Source organism: Panthera uncia, assembly GCF_023721935.1.
Source record: "Panthera uncia isolate 11264 chromosome C1 unlocalized genomic scaffold, Puncia_PCG_1.0 HiC_scaffold_3, whole genome shotgun sequence".
Classification (NCBI taxonomy): domain Eukaryota; kingdom Metazoa; phylum Chordata; class Mammalia; order Carnivora; family Felidae; genus Panthera; species Panthera uncia.
In genome coordinates, this window is record NW_026057584.1 from 26,064,343 (window position 1) to 26,083,302 (window position 18,960).

The 18,960-nt window shown below is 36.3% G+C and overlaps 1 protein-coding gene across 1 annotated transcript in view; it reads right to left on the reverse strand.

The window, feature by feature from the left end:
• The window catches only part of CPS1 (carbamoyl-phosphate synthase 1), a 128,915-nt gene that overhangs the window by 27,068 nt on the left and 82,887 nt on the right, over nt 1–18,960 (reverse strand). Inside the window, exons 22-28 of the mRNA XM_049614985.1 lie at nt 16,318–16,459; nt 14,931–14,996; nt 14,412–14,475; nt 12,304–12,485; nt 5,591–5,785; nt 5,102–5,169; nt 3,364–3,439 (exon numbers count right to left, since the gene is read on the reverse strand). Coding sequence (XP_049470942.1) covers nt 3,364–3,439; nt 5,102–5,169; nt 5,591–5,785; nt 12,304–12,485; nt 14,412–14,475; nt 14,931–14,996; nt 16,318–16,459 — 793 coding nt within the window. The remainder of the gene's footprint in view (nt 1–3,363; nt 3,440–5,101; nt 5,170–5,590; nt 5,786–12,303; nt 12,486–14,411; nt 14,476–14,930; nt 14,997–16,317; nt 16,460–18,960) is intronic.

Consider the following 18,960-nt stretch of genomic DNA (forward strand, 5'->3'; position numbering starts at 1 on the left):
GTGTTATCAGCTATCACTACTGTTAGGGATAGGTGCTTCCACAGGTAAAGGGATCTGAGTGGGGGAATAATAGCATCCACCATCCTGGACATTTGAACAAATCCATGAAATAGTCCTCACCATGTTGAGGAAGAAAATTTCTTTTTTTTTTTAAGTTTATTTATTTGAGAGAGACAGAGACAGCATGAGTGGGGGAGGGGCAGGGAGAGAGGGAGATAGACAACCCCAAGCAGGCTCCTCACTGTCAGTGTAGTCTGACTCGGGGCTCAAACTCATGAACCATGAGATCATGACCTGAGCCAAAAAAACAAGAGTCAGATGCTTAACTGACTGAGCCACCCAGGCACCCCAGGAAAGACAATTTAATAAATTTCTATTTTTCTGCAGCACTATACATTGTTGGCCTTCTTAAAATAGTTTCTTCCATTTATTTCCATAAACTACCTTTTCCTGCTTCTCTGTCAGGCTCCTTCATGTTCTTTTTTCTCTGGTCAGTCCTTAAATGCGGGTATCCCTCTTGTCTCTGCTTTAGCTATTCTTCTTCCTCTATACTGTCTCCTTGGTGATTGCTTCCATTCTTGAGACTCTGACTAAAATGATATATTTATTTCCAAAACTATATGTACATTTCTATCACTAGCCATGACGTTGATTCTCGATTTAAAATCTGTATAACCCACTGCTTTTGAAGCATCTCTGCTTAGATTTCTCATAGGCACCTTATACAAAAGGTCAAAAAAATAAATATATAATCTCCTTCTCTAAAATTTCTCCTTCTCCCATGTTCTCTTATTTTAATAAATGGTACCACCATCCATCCAGTTGTCCAAGGCAGAAGCTCAGGAATCATCCTTTATCAGATACTCTTTCACCATCTACTTCCTTCTATTCACTAACTGCCTCCAATGACCATCTCAATATTTCTAGAATGTATGTATGTCCCTTTATCTTTACTATTATTACTCTGATCCAAGGCACTGTCATCTCTAATCTGAACTATAGCAACAGCCCCTAACCTTCTTCCATGAATTCAGTCTTGCCCCAGAATTCACTCTCCATACTCTAGTATGACTAAAATCAGAAATTATGACTAAAATCCAAAGTCAGTATAACTGACAAGGTTCTCTTTGTCTGCTCCCTACCGAATCTATCTTCTCCTCTACCATGTTGGTGTCCTAGCCATATACTGAATCCTTTAACAGTTTCTAGAAACCCCATGCTCTTTCTCAGGCTTGAACCTTTACTTTACTCTACTTTCTTCTATTTACACCCACAATATAAAACTTTCATCCAGTTAATTCTAAATAAACCATTTTAAATTAATTTAAAAAGCCCTTTTTTAGGGATGTATCTCATTTACACTCTTCCTCAGTATCTTGTATTTTATTATATCAATACTTATTATATTTAATTCTAATTATTTGAAGCTTCATGTCCCTAGTAAAGAGAGTCCTCTGTGAGAGCAGACCGTATCTCTCTTTGTATGAATGTAGCCTCTGATACTGAGAACAATGCCATTATATAGCAGGTGGTAACATGAATGAATACATAAATAGATGAATGATTGATGGGATCTATCTTTACTTCAGAGTCACTGAACTGAGTATTCCAGATTCTGCTGGAGTTTGATGGGAATCCTTGAACCAGAATGTACTCAGTCAGGACATCTCCATTATAAAACTTTGGTCCAGTGTGGGTTCCATCCATATGCTAGCAGTAAAATATATATATATTTAAAATATTCTATGAATAGAGGTCCTGCAAGATCCAGTGTTCCAGGCAGAAAAGAGAGGACACCTGTCTTATCATTCACATGAGACCAGCTGGGTGTAACTGGTTTCTCAGAAGGGGAGTTTGCCTGGACACTTGCAGGAAGTGAAATAGAGAAGAAGACTGTGTCTTGCTCCCAGGCACATTAATGAAAACTGGCCCACTGGAGAGAATCCCTCCTCAGCCATCGACTTTCAAACCGAATCAAAATCTATTTGGTTTTCTTCTTTTACACTCTGTCTTTCTCACCCTTTATCCTTAGCTATTTTCTTTACTGCTCCAATGTCCTTGGGCGGGCAACCACCACACAGAAATGAGGTCTGGCTTCATGAGGAGGCACAGACCACGTTATTTTATTCCTCTTTGAAATGCTTCAGACTTTACTCTTCAGCTCCCTCCAAATTCTACTTGCCAAACATCAAACTCTTCTCTATGAGTTGTGCTCTCTCTCTCTCTCTCTCTCTCTTTCTTAAAACCCAACAAGCTTTTGAAAGCTTTTAAAAGGCAAATATTACTTTCATCCTTCACAGTACAAGGTCTGCAGATCAATAACCCTACTGGGTAAATCTTAAGTGGATCACACCGAGGTAATACCAAGGGATAAAATAAAAGCTGAGGGCAGTGGAGGAAAGTAGTTAAATCACTACAAAATTATAAACATTTTTATTAACTGGCAAGTGGAATGTACCAAAATGAAAAAAAAATCAATAAGTGAGCAAAGGGTTTTACTATTAAAAATGCAGGGTTGGGGCACCTGGGTATCTCAGTCGGTTGAGGGTCTGACTCTTGATATCAGCTCAGGTCATGATCTCACAGTTTGTGGGATAGAGCCCCGTGATAGGCTCCACGCTGGAATCCTGCTTGGAATTGTCTCTCTCCCTCTCTCTCTGCCCTCGCTACTCACTCTCTCAAAATAAATAAACATTTTAAAAATTAAAAAAAATAGGGGCGCCTGGGTGGCTCAGTCGGTTGGGCGTCCGACTTCGGCTCAGGTCATGATCTCACGGTTCGTGGGTTCGAGCCCCGCATCCGGCTCTGTGCTGACAGCTCAGAGCCTGGAGCCTGCTTCCGATTCTGTGTCTCCCTCTCTCTCTGACCCTCCCCCATTCATGCTCTGTCTCTCTCTGTCTCAAAAATAAATAAACATTAAAAAAATTTAAAAAAAAAATTAAAAAAAATAATAAAATTGCAGGGTTGACTAAGGCAAAGTTTCTCCAAGTGTGAGAATTAAAAATCAGGAAAGCCTTCACTGATAGATAATGAGCTTGATCGGGCAGTCCTTGAGGCTGAGAACCCCAGGGATAACTTGACTAGCACCTAACTTATGAACAGTCAAGAATGTTTATCCAGGCTCACTCCTGGAGTCTAAAACCATATAAATGTTGCGACGAAACATGCACTGGTCTTCTTCCACTAACCCTAAGGATCTAAATACAGTTAAATGCATTTGAGTTTTCTTATTTCCATATATAGGAGACTAGTGGGTAGCAAATAAAAGGGAAAACCACTCTAACATAGTGTGAAAAGAAAAACCTATGAAATAAGATAGCAACTATCAGAAGTAAAAGTCACCAGGAAGAAATCAGACACTACCTGTGAGACTCTAGTGGCCTCCTCTAGGAATTTTTTCATCTCATCCTCAGAGAATACCACGTTCATGGCTGACCCACTGGAAATGAGAGGAGGACAAGTCAGTTTCTTTCATCACTTTGGAAATAAAGCATTCTGGTCTTGATTGCTTCTCAGAACAGTTCCAGGAAACCTCTAGTTCCAGTCTGGACTGAGTAAGAACTTGCTTTTTTTCTAAATTAAGACTTTACTCCATTTAATCATCAGAACGATCAACAAAAGAGTCACCCAAGTTGAGGGTGAGAACTGTGATAATGTCCAAAGAGAACCACATAGCTCTAGAGATGGCAGTAACTCAAAGTTTTTCCTTTCTGGTTCCGTGTTTTCACTCTGCTGGTTCCAGGAGATTCTTAAATCTTGACAACATTCATCCCAGGATCTAGCTATTCTTCCCCGTTTCTTCAGAGGTCATTGCCAATGGCTGATCTTACCCACAGGTCTGCTGTCAAAGCAGGTCATTCTACTACCAACCAGGTTACAAAAGAATAAAATTTTTAGTAACATTTGCAAATATAATGTACAGGAACTGACTGAAAGGTATTCAACTGTGTCCTTCTCACTAACTGCTTGAGAAAGAACGCTGACATTAATTTACACTGAATTTTGATATTTTCAAAGTGAGATGGGAAGGCAGGAAAGAAGGAGGAATAAGAGAAGGGAAAGAATAAGGAAGAAACACACTACTTTCCACTTCTTTTTAAAAAGTAGCATTTTCTTTACCTTTTCTACTCTATTACAAAATTTTGCATAAAGAGCACTCAATGTCTAAGACAGGAAGGCTAAGGCAATAACATTGCTAATTCACAGTGTAGGAAACTGGAACAAAGAGACAGATTACAGAGATCAGAAAGGCAGCACAGTAGTCAAAGCTGCTTTCTGCAACCCTCCCGTAAATGTCTGTGTGTTGTTTAAATTAATTTGCATTAATACCTCAATGAAGAAGTATTATTTGACTGTGATTTACACAAAATGTCATTTAAATAAAAAGGACAGTTTTCCACCTCATTTTAAATTTTTCATTGTTTTAAAGGACCCCATCTCAAATTCCATTTACACTTTCAAATGGTGCACAGCAAATTATGTTTCTCTTATTATCCCCTGTTCAGTGAAGTAGGTGCTTACATGTGGTAACATCTGAAGAGATGAAGTGATAATTCAAAACTTCTCCTTTGATGATAGAACTTCGTTTCAAAGTTTAATATAAAAGATCCTCACTTTCCATGTCCCTCACCATTACAATTTATCTCTTAAAAATGTGCTCTCAAAAACTCAAAAGTTCAGACCAGAGGCACCATCAGGAGGTGTTGACAACAGTCTGAGACAAGCTGCCATTTCTGTGTACTGGGAAACAGATATTGGAGACAGATATCCCGGGTTTGTTCTGGCTGGTTTTCCTTTTTAGTTTTAGGGTTTTTTTTTTTAATTGTTCTCTTCGCTAATTGAAACTATCCTCCCTCAATGTGGCAAGGAGATGCCGTAAGCCAGGCTTCTAAGACGGAGGATATAGACTCTCACTGTCACTCCGAGACAAAGGCAGTAAACTGAAGGTCTGTGCATAGGTCCTCCATCCAGCCATGTTGGTTTGGGGATTGTGGATGGATTTGCAGATTTCACATATCAAAGTCAAGTGCAATTAGCATACAGCATGCAGTTCTGTATCTCCTGATTTTTAAATCATTACTTTGGGGGAAAGATATATTACCTCAAAACATAGGAAGGTCTCAACAAGCAGGGGTAGCCCACAGACTTCGCAAATTCCAGTGCCTCGTTCTGATTGATAGAAACGACAACAACAAAATGCACAAATAGTTTAAAAGATTCAATAGCTCTGCAGAAAGATATCTTTAGAACAAGTGGTAACACAACTCTTTTTATTCTTTCTCTCAAAAGACACCATTAAAATGTAAATTGGGCATTCGAAATATATAAACTTCCTAGTTTCTAATTCTATATACCAAATCCAGTTCAAAAATAGTTTGAATGTTTTTCATTGTCTGAATCTTAATGAGAATACTCCTACCAATTTGTAACCAACATTTAACCGCAATCATGGAAATATACCAGCTTTAAAGTAAAGTCACTAAGCCCAGTGTCTTCTCTCTGCCCGGGAGTTAATGTCTGCAGTAGTTAACATTCATGCTACGACTCTTCAAAAGCGAACATTAAAACAGACATGTGTTTCTCTCCTTACCAAAGTGTTCACAGCTTTCCAGGGTGCCTGAGCCACCTTCAGCTCATCCAAGACAGCTGAGAAGATAGAGCGATCCTCGGCCCTGTCAATCTGCAGAGGGCTCGTGCCCATGATCTTGACACCATTCTTGTATAGAGGGACTGCCAGGTTGTTTGGAATCTGACCCCCAACTGATATGATGCAGCCACCGCATGCCTGTAAAAGACACCCACAATATCAGCCACTGGGGCAACTTCATGGTGACTGAACAACTGCCTTCATTTCCTTAGTGAAAATGCTTACCATGCTTTGATACTTGCATTTCTCCCATCAGTGGATAATATTAAGTTATGCTACAGAGATAAACAAACTGGGTTCTTACTTTCCAAGCACTTACATGCTTAAATCTATGGAAGAGTTCCATACAATTACACATGATTACCATATCAGGCTTCCACACAACTACACATGAATGTGTGACATTTACATGCATGACAATTAGAGAAAGGAAATCTATCCAATTAATATTTTCACCATGTACTTTACACTGTAATCAAGTGTTCCTTGGACTACTGTTGTAATTTCCTAAATAGGCATAGATCTCTCCTTTTCACACTCACTTCTCCTGTTCCCCTCCACCCCAGCCTTTCACATTCAGATTAATTATCCTACAAAACTGCTTCACCAAGTCTCCTATACTTGCTTTCTCCAAAGTTTCCCTTTGCCTAAAGAACAAAGTGTAAACTCATCCCCATCAAGGGGACAATTAAGACTCTCCAGCTTGACCACAGGGGAAGGGAGGGAAAAATAAGATACAGAGAGGGAGACAAACCATAAGAGACTCTTAAATACAGAGAACAAACTGAGGGTTGATGGGGCTGGGGGGCAGGAGGGTGGGGAAAATGGGTGATGGGCATTGAGGAGGGCATTTGTTGACATGAGCACTGGGTGTTGTATGTAAGTGATGAAATCATGGGATTCTACTCCTGAAGCCAAGACTACGCTGTATGTTAGTTAACTTGACAATAATAAGATAAAATAAGATAAAATAAAATAAAATAAAATAAAATAAAATACATTAAAAAATAAGACTCTCCAGCTTTATCTGTTATCATTCTCCTCCCCTCCAAGAAGACCTCCTACTCAATGTCCCAACTATGTGCACTCCTGCTCACAAGCATTCTGCCCCACTTACCCTTCACTGCCTTTGCTTCTTTTCTCCTTTTGTCTTCTCCCTTATCTAAACTCTACATAATCTCTCCACTAAAGTCCAGTCTAAATCTTACCTCCCATTTGTACACCCTCTCTCTTTTACTGCCACCTTGGCACCTGTCTACAGTACCCAATAAACTGATTTGAGTTCCTGTTTCCTTACTATTTGCCTGACAAGCAGTCTCTGAATCTTTAACCTTAATCTCTTATGAGCAGTCAAAACATCAAGATTTTTTTTTTAAAGTTCAAAGTCCCTTCCCATCTTAGTTCCCTCTGTGAAACTCTGTCCAGGCTTCATGTCTGTAAAATTAGAATAATAATAGCTGTTAGCTTCACAAGGTCACTAGAAAAGTTAAATAAGATAATAAACATTAAAGGCCTCACACTTTATAAGTGCATAAATACTACATTGTTATTAATATTAGAAAATATTATTATATCTGAATGGCCATTTATCTAGACATAATTTGTATTTGTTTTAATAACCTAATGAATATTAGAACTGCTGAAATAATAGATGTGCACCAAATGTATTTTATCATTATTTGAAATCAGTCTGAAATACTCTTAAAAGGGATAAAGCTAATTTCTCTTTGATGAGAGAAATTATATTACTGCCTAAGCAAATACCCTGCAATTGAGTGCTTAAATGCATTGTAAACAGTATGGAAAACAATAATCCACAGTTCTGCATATTTATAAGTGCACTTAAGCTTCTTTTATCATTTTTATGTTCAATATACATCTTTGCAGAACCTTTAGGAAGATTTATTCTTTGTACTATAATAATATTTTTATTTGCTTATTATTCTTAGTTTATTAGCAGAGTTAATATTTTAGAGGCTTAAAAACTAATTCCTTGATTAAATGCATACAAAAAGTTTTTTACTTGAAAGACTTCAAAATAATTTCTAAAATTAAAAAAAAAAAAGAAGTACCAACCTATAAGCAAAAATTGGAGTCCATTGCACTAAATGGGAGCTCAAAGTTAGAGTGAAAGTCTTTAATTAATAAATAAACCAATATTTTTCAAAATGTTCTATGAAATTGATTTTTATTTTTTAATAAATTAGGAACATTCAAAACAGTAATAAAATAAACTGCTACTATTCATTAAGGATATTACTATAGGTCCTGGACCATCTGTTTCGACCTCCACTCTATCCCTCTGAGGTAGATACTGCTCTCCCCATTTTATAGCTCAAGAAACTAAGGCTCAGCAAAGGTTAAATGACTTGCCCATATTTCACATCTACCAAATACAAAGCCAGCACTAGAACTCAATTCTTTACGTACTTTAAAGTAAGTATGCCTAACTAATAAACCAAATCTTCGAATCTTAAGCTAGCTTTATTTTTCTACCTAGTTTCAAAGATGGTTAATGTTAGAGGATACAAGGAGAGCTATTTCTAAAACATTCTTTTTGAAAGTGGTAGAAAAACTTTGTCTGCATAAAGATCATCACTGGAAAGGCAAATATATCCACAGAATGTGTTAGAGTAGCAGCTGACGGTTAAGTGCACATTTTGCCCACACAACAAAAGGAATTCAGTATAAGAGAACATGTTTGTAGGACGAAGTTAATAAAAGACAGTTCTGTGGAAGAATTCCATCTTAAATTGGCCCCAACTCTAAGCACAGAACTAGCAGGGGCTCAGGGAGAAGAACTTGGTATCCCACATGGGCAAATTAACATTATTATCATAACTGTTTAAGCCAAATTAGTTTTAAATAACTCACTGAAATAAAATATTTTAAAGTTCAGATATTTCACAGATTTCTAAATACTCCAGCCCAAAAATAATTCTAGTAGGGTCCCAAAGTTCCATTGATCCTACCTAGATTTGTTTGTATCTTTTTACTCAGTTTAGTTTTCTGTTTTATTTAAACTTGATTATCACTAAGCTAGGGCAACCCCACACAAGAATATTTCTGAAACAATATTCAAGCTGCAGCAACCCCACAAATATATTTTTAGTACTTTTGTTGGTCCTTATTTTTATGGGCCAATTAAATGCTTTATTATAGACAGAATGCAGGAGAGAAAATTTATCTAACAGAAATAGCATTCATGTTAATTCATTCCATTCATTCATCTTTTAACTCATTAAAAGATGGTCCTGATTTTTGTAATTTCATGTATTATCTGTAATTTATAAATCTCTACTCTTTGCACATCTGTCTATGAGATTGATCATGCTTTCTTATTTTGGAATTCACGTTTTAGTAAAAAACTTTCAACACTTTAGGCAGACCCTTAAGATTATATTTAATAACAGTTAAATCAAATGCTAGGAATGAAACCCAGTTCTATTTAGAGTCATTCATTGCCTAATGGGTTTTGTCTATAATTAATTAATGTCTGTCATTCATTCATTTAACTCAAGTTGTGTTACAGAGGTACCATTGTATATATATTCATATAGTATTAGGTGTTAAAAACAGAACAATTTTCTCATTAATCAGAGTACATTTTTATGGGGTATGATCAAATAAGTTATTCATTGTAAAAGCAAGAAAAATTACTTAAGCAGGACTCAAACTAGATAGCAATATCGTAAGGTGTCAGGAATATTGCCTGGAAATTTTAGACTCAATCTGGTTTTTAATGAACAAATAGAAAAATGAGAAATGGGTCTTACATGGGGCTGGGATGTAGAATAAAATTAATGTTCATTTATATAACTTTTCAAACAATGAGTTTTCAAAGGAAAAAAGGGAATGTGAAGTTTAGACAGGATCTATGTGATTCTTATTCATTGCTGTAGCCTGTGAAGATTATTACATAGTTCATCCCTGAGAAAAAGATTTAATAATAGATCTAATAAAAGAGAAGCACAGTGTTGCAACTTCTATAAACAATGTAATAATTTTCAACTCATATACCTCAAAAAAACTTGAGAACATCCTTTCCCTTAAAAGGAATGTCCTAACCAAAACTGTGAACGAGGCAAAATACCATCTATCAAATCCAACCCTTGTAGATAGCAGACTCCAACTTCTCACTTTCTGGACCCTTCCCCACACTCAACACCGAAATTTAAAAAAAGAAATCAAAATGCAGATTCCTTCTCAGGGAGCAGAACCCATGGACACAATCACAAGGAATAAACGACTTAAGTTTAAAGGGCTGCTTTTTATAAAGTATAAAAAATGTCTGCAGCCAAAAGAATACATCACTGTAACATTTTCTATTAAAAAAATAAGAACAAGTAGGAAGGAGATTTTAGCACACCTAAAATCTCCTCTCACTCCACCTCTCATCAAGACTTCTTTCCTTTTTGTGTTTGTTTTTGTTTTTGTTTTTTTAAGTAGGCTCCATACACAACATGGGGTTTGAACTCATGACCCTGAGATCAAGAGTGCCTGCCCTATAGACTGAACCAGCCTGCTTTACTCACAGGGCATGTCACTTTTCTGACTCCCCTTTATGTTTTCTTTAGAAGTGCTTCCTTGTTGCCATGGAAATAGCCTTGGTCCTGAACTAGACCAAGAGACCTGAACCAGGAGACCCATCATACTTTCTATTATCCTATACAACTATGTACCCTTGGAAAGCCTATCGTCCTTCTAAAGTGACTCAAATGTGTGCTTTGAATAAGTTTAGATGTGCTTCCAATTTTCTGCAGATTTACTACTGAATGTCTCAGTACCTTCAGCATCACTAGGGGCATCCAAGTTTGGATTACAGCAGTCTGTCTCCTAGAGATTGTGAGGATATACACGGCAACCTCATAGAAGGAGACATATATGTATATGTATGTATGATATGTGTATACAATAATAAAACATTTCCTGTGGGATACTCTAACAAATACATCAATGGAATGTTGTTCTTATATTCTCCAATACAAAATTTAAAAATATAGAGTACAACTATAAATGCCAATTAGCTTCAAAGAAGGGCTAATTTATCTTTTACCATCATACTGAATTCAGTTATTATAAAAGGATCTCATTAATATCCATGTATAACTGTATCCAAAGGCAGTTGTAGAATTTTTTAATCTTTCCTTAAAACATTTCATGGTGAAATAATTAATTATGTGTAAAATGCCTGCTGTGATCCCTATAATCCTTGTTAATATTTTCAAACAATTATGTAATTTTTCACATATTTATGTTATGGGTCCTAGTTTTATTCTAATGTCTTGAAGGTAGGGATTTGGTTTTATAGCCAAATCCTCTGCCCTTCTGAACCTAGTATTCAAGTACTCAACCTAGTACACTAAAAGGTACTCAAGATATATTTGTAGAATGTACTTGTTTTGATCCCCACCTGAAATGAATCTTAAGAAATTGTTAGAAAAAAAAAAAAAAAACATGTCAGAGAGAAAAACGAAAATTGTGCATACTCTACCTAATGGTTCAATTTCATCATATGAAAAGATTAGTATACTTAGCTCCAAATAGACAACTATGGTGATATATCCATCCTTAGTTTGTCTATTTTTGTTTAATGTAATAAAATCGTCATATGTTCTGGCACTGAACTCTATACTTTACAATGTGACTCCAACCACAAATCTTGTTATCTTCACAGAACCTGCATGTAGCACATACTTAACACTCACGTGGTTCATTAACAACACCACAAAAAGATGAAACACAGAATTGAAGAAATTTCCACAAGTCAATGAATTGTCAAGTCAAAACTTGAATTTAAGTACTATGGCCCTCAGTATTTTTTTTTCTCAGTAACCGTATGAATATACACGGGAATGATTCTAGATAGCAGGGAATTTAACTGTAATAACATCAAAAGGAACAATCACTGGACATCACTCAAATCTTCCAATAGTTATTTCTTAACTGTAAAATAATTTAATTAACTTTTTCTAGAGACTTATAGTAACCTGCAATCATAGGAATTCACAGTGAAGATATTCTCAGTAATATCAGAGGGAGAGAGGAAGCGCAACTATCAGAGAAAGCTATAAAAGTACCGAAATCATTCAGAATGAACTCATGGATCTTAAACCGAAGACTGATGGCTTCATCTCATGGCACAAAGAATTAACCGGTCCTTTGTGAACAGCTGACTTTTCTCCTCTGGGGACCACTCATTACTGAACCACAACAACACATGAACTAGAGGGAGGCTGCTTATTGTGTGTCTAGATGACCAGTGAAATCATTCTGCAAAATATTTTGGAGGGTTGTTTTGTAGTAGTTAATATGTGTTTGGCACATGTTACCAAAAGAGTTTTCAATTTAGTTGGAATGCTTAGAAAGAAAAAAATAATCACTCTGTGCCAGGGCCTCAAGACTCTAAGGCTGGGATAATTTTTTTAGAGTTTCGCTACAAAATTAGTCAGTGGAAGACACAGGCAGCTCTTTCTCCTAAGGGGAATTATAACTTAAATCTACATATATATACATACATATATATATATATATGTATGTATATATACGTATATATACACACATCTATAAAGTATGCACTGCATATATTTTTCTTCCTTTTTTTCTTTCCTTTCTCTCTGTCTTTCTTTCTTTCTTTATTTTCCCCCTCTTTTTACCTCCTGATGGTAGATATCTAGGATTCTCTCCAAAGATAACTCTTCAAAGTACAGTTTGTCACACTCATCAAAGTCTGTGCTCACGGTCTCAGGGTTGCAATTCACCACTACTGTCTTCTTGCCAAGTTGACGCAGTGTGCGGATGCTGGAGACAGCACACCAATCAAATTCCACACTGCTGCCTGCAGAGACGGTGAGATTGGGAAAAGGGGTAAGAGAAACATGAAGTTACAACACAAAGAGCAGAGAAACATATTGCCAGTCAGTCCAAGTCTAGGAAGCGAATGCCCTTTCGATGCAATTTTTTAAAATTTCAAAATGTAAATTTCAGATCCATTATGCACACTACATTAATAGTAGGAAAAACAGGGACTAATTAAACAACAATGACATGTTGGCTTGTTTTATATGCTAAGTTCTCCATTAGGTAATCTCCGTATTTGAAACATTCAGAACGTCAAAGTTAGTGGGAGATAATTCTAATGATAAAAAAACAAAAACCCTTTTGAGGCACCTGGGTGACTCAGTTGGTTGAGCATCCAACCCTGGGTTTGAGCTCAGATCATGATCTCATGGTCCGTGGGTTTCTGATCCAGAGCCTGCTTGGGATTCTCTCTCTCCCTCTCCACCTACCCACCTCCCCCCCACCGCCCGCCCCGCTTATGTGCTCACTCTCTCTCTCTCAAAAGAAAAAAAAAGGAACTTAAAAAATAAACTCAAAGTGAACAAACTGACCTCAGTACACAAAAATATTTAAGCTAGTGATTGGAATACTTGAGTTCTTGTTTTAGTTATTCCACTTGCTCTGCTATCTGAGGGCTAAACCAAATGATCCCTGAAGTACCTTGTAGCTCTGACATATCTTGATTGATTGGAAAATCCTGTCCTTTCCAAGCATATCCTTTTAAGCTTGGCAAGGCCACCCCATGCAGAGTGAGTGACCTTCTAAAAAGTAATTCAAAGTACAATAATGGCCTAAATACCTCAAAATATCACCTCTACTGGGATGCATAGAACTGAAAGTTCTGGGATTTGTACTAATCCTTTGCATTAGGATTTTGTCTCCTAAAAACTCTTGTCAGAACAGTAACTTATCCAAATATAGTAGTATGCTAATTTTCACTATCAATTAAGTATACACTTGATTATCAGCTCAGCTAGTCTGCCCTGGGTCTTAAGGTAATGCAGAATTGTCACATAAATAAGGTAAAATTTGAATAGGAAGAAAGAAAGGTCTAGAAAAGAGAAGGGTAGATCCTGATGGAAGTGTTCAGGCCATTTAGCCATAGGAAACTAAGGTAGTAAAGTAATAAACACTTTTGAACTACTTCAAGATTTGGCCAAAAATTGCTAAAGTAGTATATCCAGAAGCACTTAATTACTTATAAAAACTAAAGCAAACTATGCTTAAAGTAACAGAATAAGACTACATACATTTTAAATTATACATTTTATCATTTCCATACTCAAATAATCTGCAGAGACTAAATGTTAAATACGCTTGAGAAATATCATGTCTATTTAAATATACGCTTTGTAACTGTAAATTATTATTATTATCTCATTATTAAATGTCTAATTTTAAGTGTTGGGTGAGATGTAAGAATTTCCAGTTGGGAATGTTTTAATTAAATTCTATAATTCTCTGCCTATGAACCAATGAGAAAAGCTCTTGGCATTTGATATCAACAGACATCATATATTCACAGATCTAATCTACAAATGTAATTTCTGGTTGATGTATAAAGTTCTTGAGCAAATATAGATCTTTGTGTAAAACTATGCCAGATGAGGAAACGTCAAAGTGCAATTCATTCCCCAACCCCAGTGAGAGGCTCAATTTCGTTTATGAGGATAAAAACATAAAAGGATGACATGATGAAAAGGAAGAAGGAATTATAGTTGAGATCTGCAATTGAGTACGACTTCTATCACTTAATAGCTAAATAAACTTGGGCTTTACCTGTCTGAACCTCAGTTTCTGAAATTGCAAAATACTTATTATAACATCATCTATTATACATAGTTCTTGGAATAATAGAATTAACATGTGTGAAAAGTACAACATAAACTGTAAAGTCCTATGTAAATATAAGTTATCACTTTACCAATGTGATATGGACCACAGCCTAACACCATCATTCCATGGTCGTCAAAATTGATATCATGCTCCTGAGGAGAAAAAAAAAAAAGACATAGAAATTATTATGTGTTATTCTTCAATCTAATTAAACTCTTTGCCCTGTCACTGAATGTATCTTTCTCATCCTTTCTCTTATTGATGTCTGCACTGTATTAGTCTCTGGGAATCCATAAGCATAAAGTATAAACTCTACTTATTCACAAAATATAACTTCAATATATTTTAATTAAATAGCCATGAGAACACATCACAATTGTATGTTCATGTAACCATTATCCTTATTCTAGTTGTATTTGTTTGATTTCACCATTTTAAGGCAGTTCTGAAAAGTCAGTATAGAAGTACATTACCACATCTGACCTACATAATGTCATTTTTGTTACCTAGATTACTAGATAACCAAAACCACGAAAATGTATATTCCCCATGGTGACCATTTACTAAATCTGGAGCTTTCTACATACAGCAATTTGGCAGTTCCTACCTGACCATTGTAGGTAACATAGAGGTAGTTTGTTACTGATGGGTATTCTGCAGCCAGTGTATCAATCTGCAAGAAAATATAAATAAATAAATAATTACATAAATAAATAGGGATTTTAGTCCCTTTGTTATATTTTTTCAAGAGTAAAACAATTCGCGCTGCATTCGTATTCCTTTAAGGCCTCTTATTGTCAAATATAAAAACAATAAAAAGGTAAGTACAATTCAATTACTTTCTAATTCTGAAAATGAGGTGGGGTGGAGGAACAATGATGTAATCTAGTTATCACTTGAGCAATAAATGACAATACACACCCAGAGCATCAGTGATTCATTACAGTAGTATTTCTCACATACATAACACAATCGTTATATAGTCAACTAGTTACCAGGAAGACTTACCCAGACAACTATCTAAAGCAGCTCAAATCAGAGCAAAATGACCTATATGTAAGAATGTTTTGGGTCTGCAAATGAATGCATAGAATTTAAGTTACCAATGGCACTGAGCAATGGAATGACATAAATACCATAAAGCATGGGGAAGAGGGGAAGGGGACAAGGTCTCATTGAACATATTTTGAAAAAGTAAATCAATTCAGTTCTCAAAGGCCAGGAGCTTAGCTTAGTGAGCAAGAATTCAGGGCCAACAGGGCAAGCTAGTGTAAGGCAGGTGAGAAGGAGGAAAGATAATTGCTGAATAGAAAATATTCTGCATCAAGCCTGAGACCAAAGGCATGTGCCCCTCCGCCCCCCGCCCCCGAGCACATGGAGAAAAGTCAATGATTTTAAAGGACAAAAACCAGCTGGTGGTACTTTAAGCCAAGGCATCCTTCTACTGTAGTCCAAAAAAAAAAAAAAAAAAATCACAACGGTACACCTATGAAAGTTCTTGTATGATTGTCATGAATACTAGATGAGCTCATTATGCCCAACCCTATCACAATGAATACTAAATGAACCATAATGATGGGGCACTTAAAATAAAGTATTACCCTGTAAAAAGTTAGTGCCAAAAGAGATAACTATTCTTTTCAAGAGGTCAGCCACCATGCTAGGGGATTTCAAGTCCTTCTATTACACTAAGGATTTATCTTATTGCAGATATATCTGCACAGAGGTCAAAAAGTAAAGGAGAGGTCACTTTGATTTTTTTTTTCATTTAGGCAGAGAAAACCATGTACTCAGTCCTACCTTTGCGTCCCAGTGCCCCTTCAACCTTTCCCTTTTAAGCTTATATCAAACCTGTGCTGAATAAAACTGGTGGGATCATGGGCATTGACTGGACAAGTAGAATCACTTCTGAATTCCACCCCTCTTTATACCGGCAATGGCTCTATGAGTGGGTGCCTACATTTCACCCTGTGAGGAAAGGGAAATTCCTTTACCTGTTTAACCCAAGGGTGGATGTTTTTCTTTAGCCTCAGCTCCCTTGTCTGGGCCTCAGTCAGCCCGAGGCATTTTGAAATCTGCTTGTCTGAGAATCCAATCTCCTTTGCCTTTTTCAGGGTTTCTTCTGTAATGGACTCACTAGGAGTTAATGAAAAAGAGAGATTCAAGTTTAGAACAAACACAGTAAGGACTAGTGAACTGTTCAATTTCAAAAACACCAAAGGCTCCTTATTTTCCATCTTCAAAGTGTTGAGATCTTTTAAACATACACAAATAAATAACCCACTAAATCTTCCAGCCTCTATGAAATCTAGTATTTTCAATGATATTTTCACCTTTTCAGACATGTGGTTTCCTACTTTTACACCCATGCACCCTCTTCTCTTCTTACTTCCTGGAAATCGCTTCTGCATTTTCTGTCTTAATGACTTTCCTTTTTCAAAATAATCATGGACCTTCCTCTTACTAAGTCCAAGAGGCTTTTCTCAAGTTTCATCTCCTTAACCTGTCAGCATATGACCTGCTTAATGTTCCATTCTTTAAAGATGTCTTCCTCTGGCTCGGGTAAGTTGCTTCTCACCCAACTTTATTACTCATATTACTCACAAAAATGACTTACTGTTTTTCTGGTTTTTTGGTACCCCCCGCTCAAGTTCCTATCTTTTGTTACCTGGTTTAAGACCAAAGGCCTGGCTACCTTCTCTCTCCCTCTAAACTTAACCACTGCCACTGGCTCAAGCAACATAAGTAGTTAATAATTCCCAAATCTGTATCTCCTTCTCTAATGTCTGACTGATGCTCCAGGTCTCCATGTATAGGATCTTTGAGAAGCCATGTATACCTGGGCATCCAACATTGCATCAGACTGGGTATCCTTTCCATAAACTGCCTCTCTTTACTAATATCATATATCTGTCTATGTTGACAAGATAGTTCTCTGGTTTTATGATTATTTCCCATCCAAGTTAGATTTGTCTCCTCACTTTCCTGATGCTCATTTCCATAGTATAGACTGTATTTGTATTGTTTCTCTCACCTCGAATGCCTTTGACATTCCTTTTACCTACCCAACTGCTCTCCAACTCCCAGCCAGTCTTTATAGGTAAACTTAAAAGCCAAGCTTCATCCATGAAGACTTCTCAGTTTGCCCTCACCCACTGATCTTTCTGGACTCTTCACTGATTGATTTGCTCGGAGCCAGGAGCATAGTTGGAACCATACTGTTTAGCATATCAATGTCACCAATATTTTTTATGTTTGTTAGCTTTTATTCACCATCCAAATTTTTTTTTATGCTAGATTCACATTCCACAATGACAAAGAATACGTTTGGCTCATTTACCAGATCATTCCCACTGATCTGTAGACTGGCCCCCAGACAGCATTCAACAAATATTTATTAAGTGGAAAAGGGAAACTGGACTTCTATAGCTTTTATAAAAGAGACAGAGTTATTGAAATCACCTTATAACTATAATTCAAAGTGTACAAAAAAATAACTTGTAAAGAACCAAGGCACAGAAGAATAAAATAGTTCTATAAAAGTATAACTAAGTAGCTATGGACCAGCTATTTCAAGCAATAGTCAATACAATAAAATTCAATTATAACACTTTTATAGTCAATACAATGAAATTAAAATATAACGGTGTGTTCTCAGAAGATGTAATAATAAATAAAACATTTTCACTGAAATTCTGCTAATAGCATGCAGTTGAATTAAATCTACTGAATTTTGTTCATTCTATTCTTCAATCTTCTTTAATTAATTATATTCTGAGTTTAGATTAGAGAAGAGAGAATCAAGCTCATATATTTAATAGCTATTTCTCTGGCTGTTGGATATCAGTATTAGTTTGGATTTTTGCAGCTATGTTTTGTTCTACTCAATTTGCTTTTTCTTTGGCCCTTAAATTTCCTTCTGTATCTCAAGTTAATTAATTATTTCTCCCAATAAATTTAATGTCTCCTTTTTCTATTCTCATTTTGATTTTTTAATCTTCCCAAGTATTTGATAAACATTCTCCCAGAGCAACACATTTTCCTGTCAAATTCTTGATTATAATCTGATTATTAGCAGTCACTTGCTATGTGTGCCACGCATTGTGCTTCATGTTCTATAACTATGCTGTCCAATATGGTGGCAACTAGCCACATGTGAATGTTTAATTTCAATGTAATTAATTAAAATTTTTTTAATTAACATTTAGATTCACAATTGCACTAGCCAAATTTCAAGTGTTCAATAGCTATACATGGCTAGTGGTGACTGCATTGGATGGTGCAGATTACAGAATATTTCATCATCACAGAAATTTCTACTAGACAGTGCTGCTCATGAAGATACAAAACAATATTTGAGATAATGGAATGATAGAGAGTGATTCGAGACATTTTATGGAGAGATAAGCTATGTGGTGCAATGTGAGGTCAGAGAAAAGAGATAACAGTGTGAGCGAATCTGGTTGAGAAATACTACGGCAGTAGAGGGATGAGAACAGAGCCATAAAGTTCAGCTTCATATGGATGAAAGAGTTGACAGATGTACTATAGGCAAGGGCAACTGCATCTGCAATGATTTGAGACAGTGATCGGCATGGCAGGTATAGAAAACATATGGAGGATTTGTAGTTAGGAGG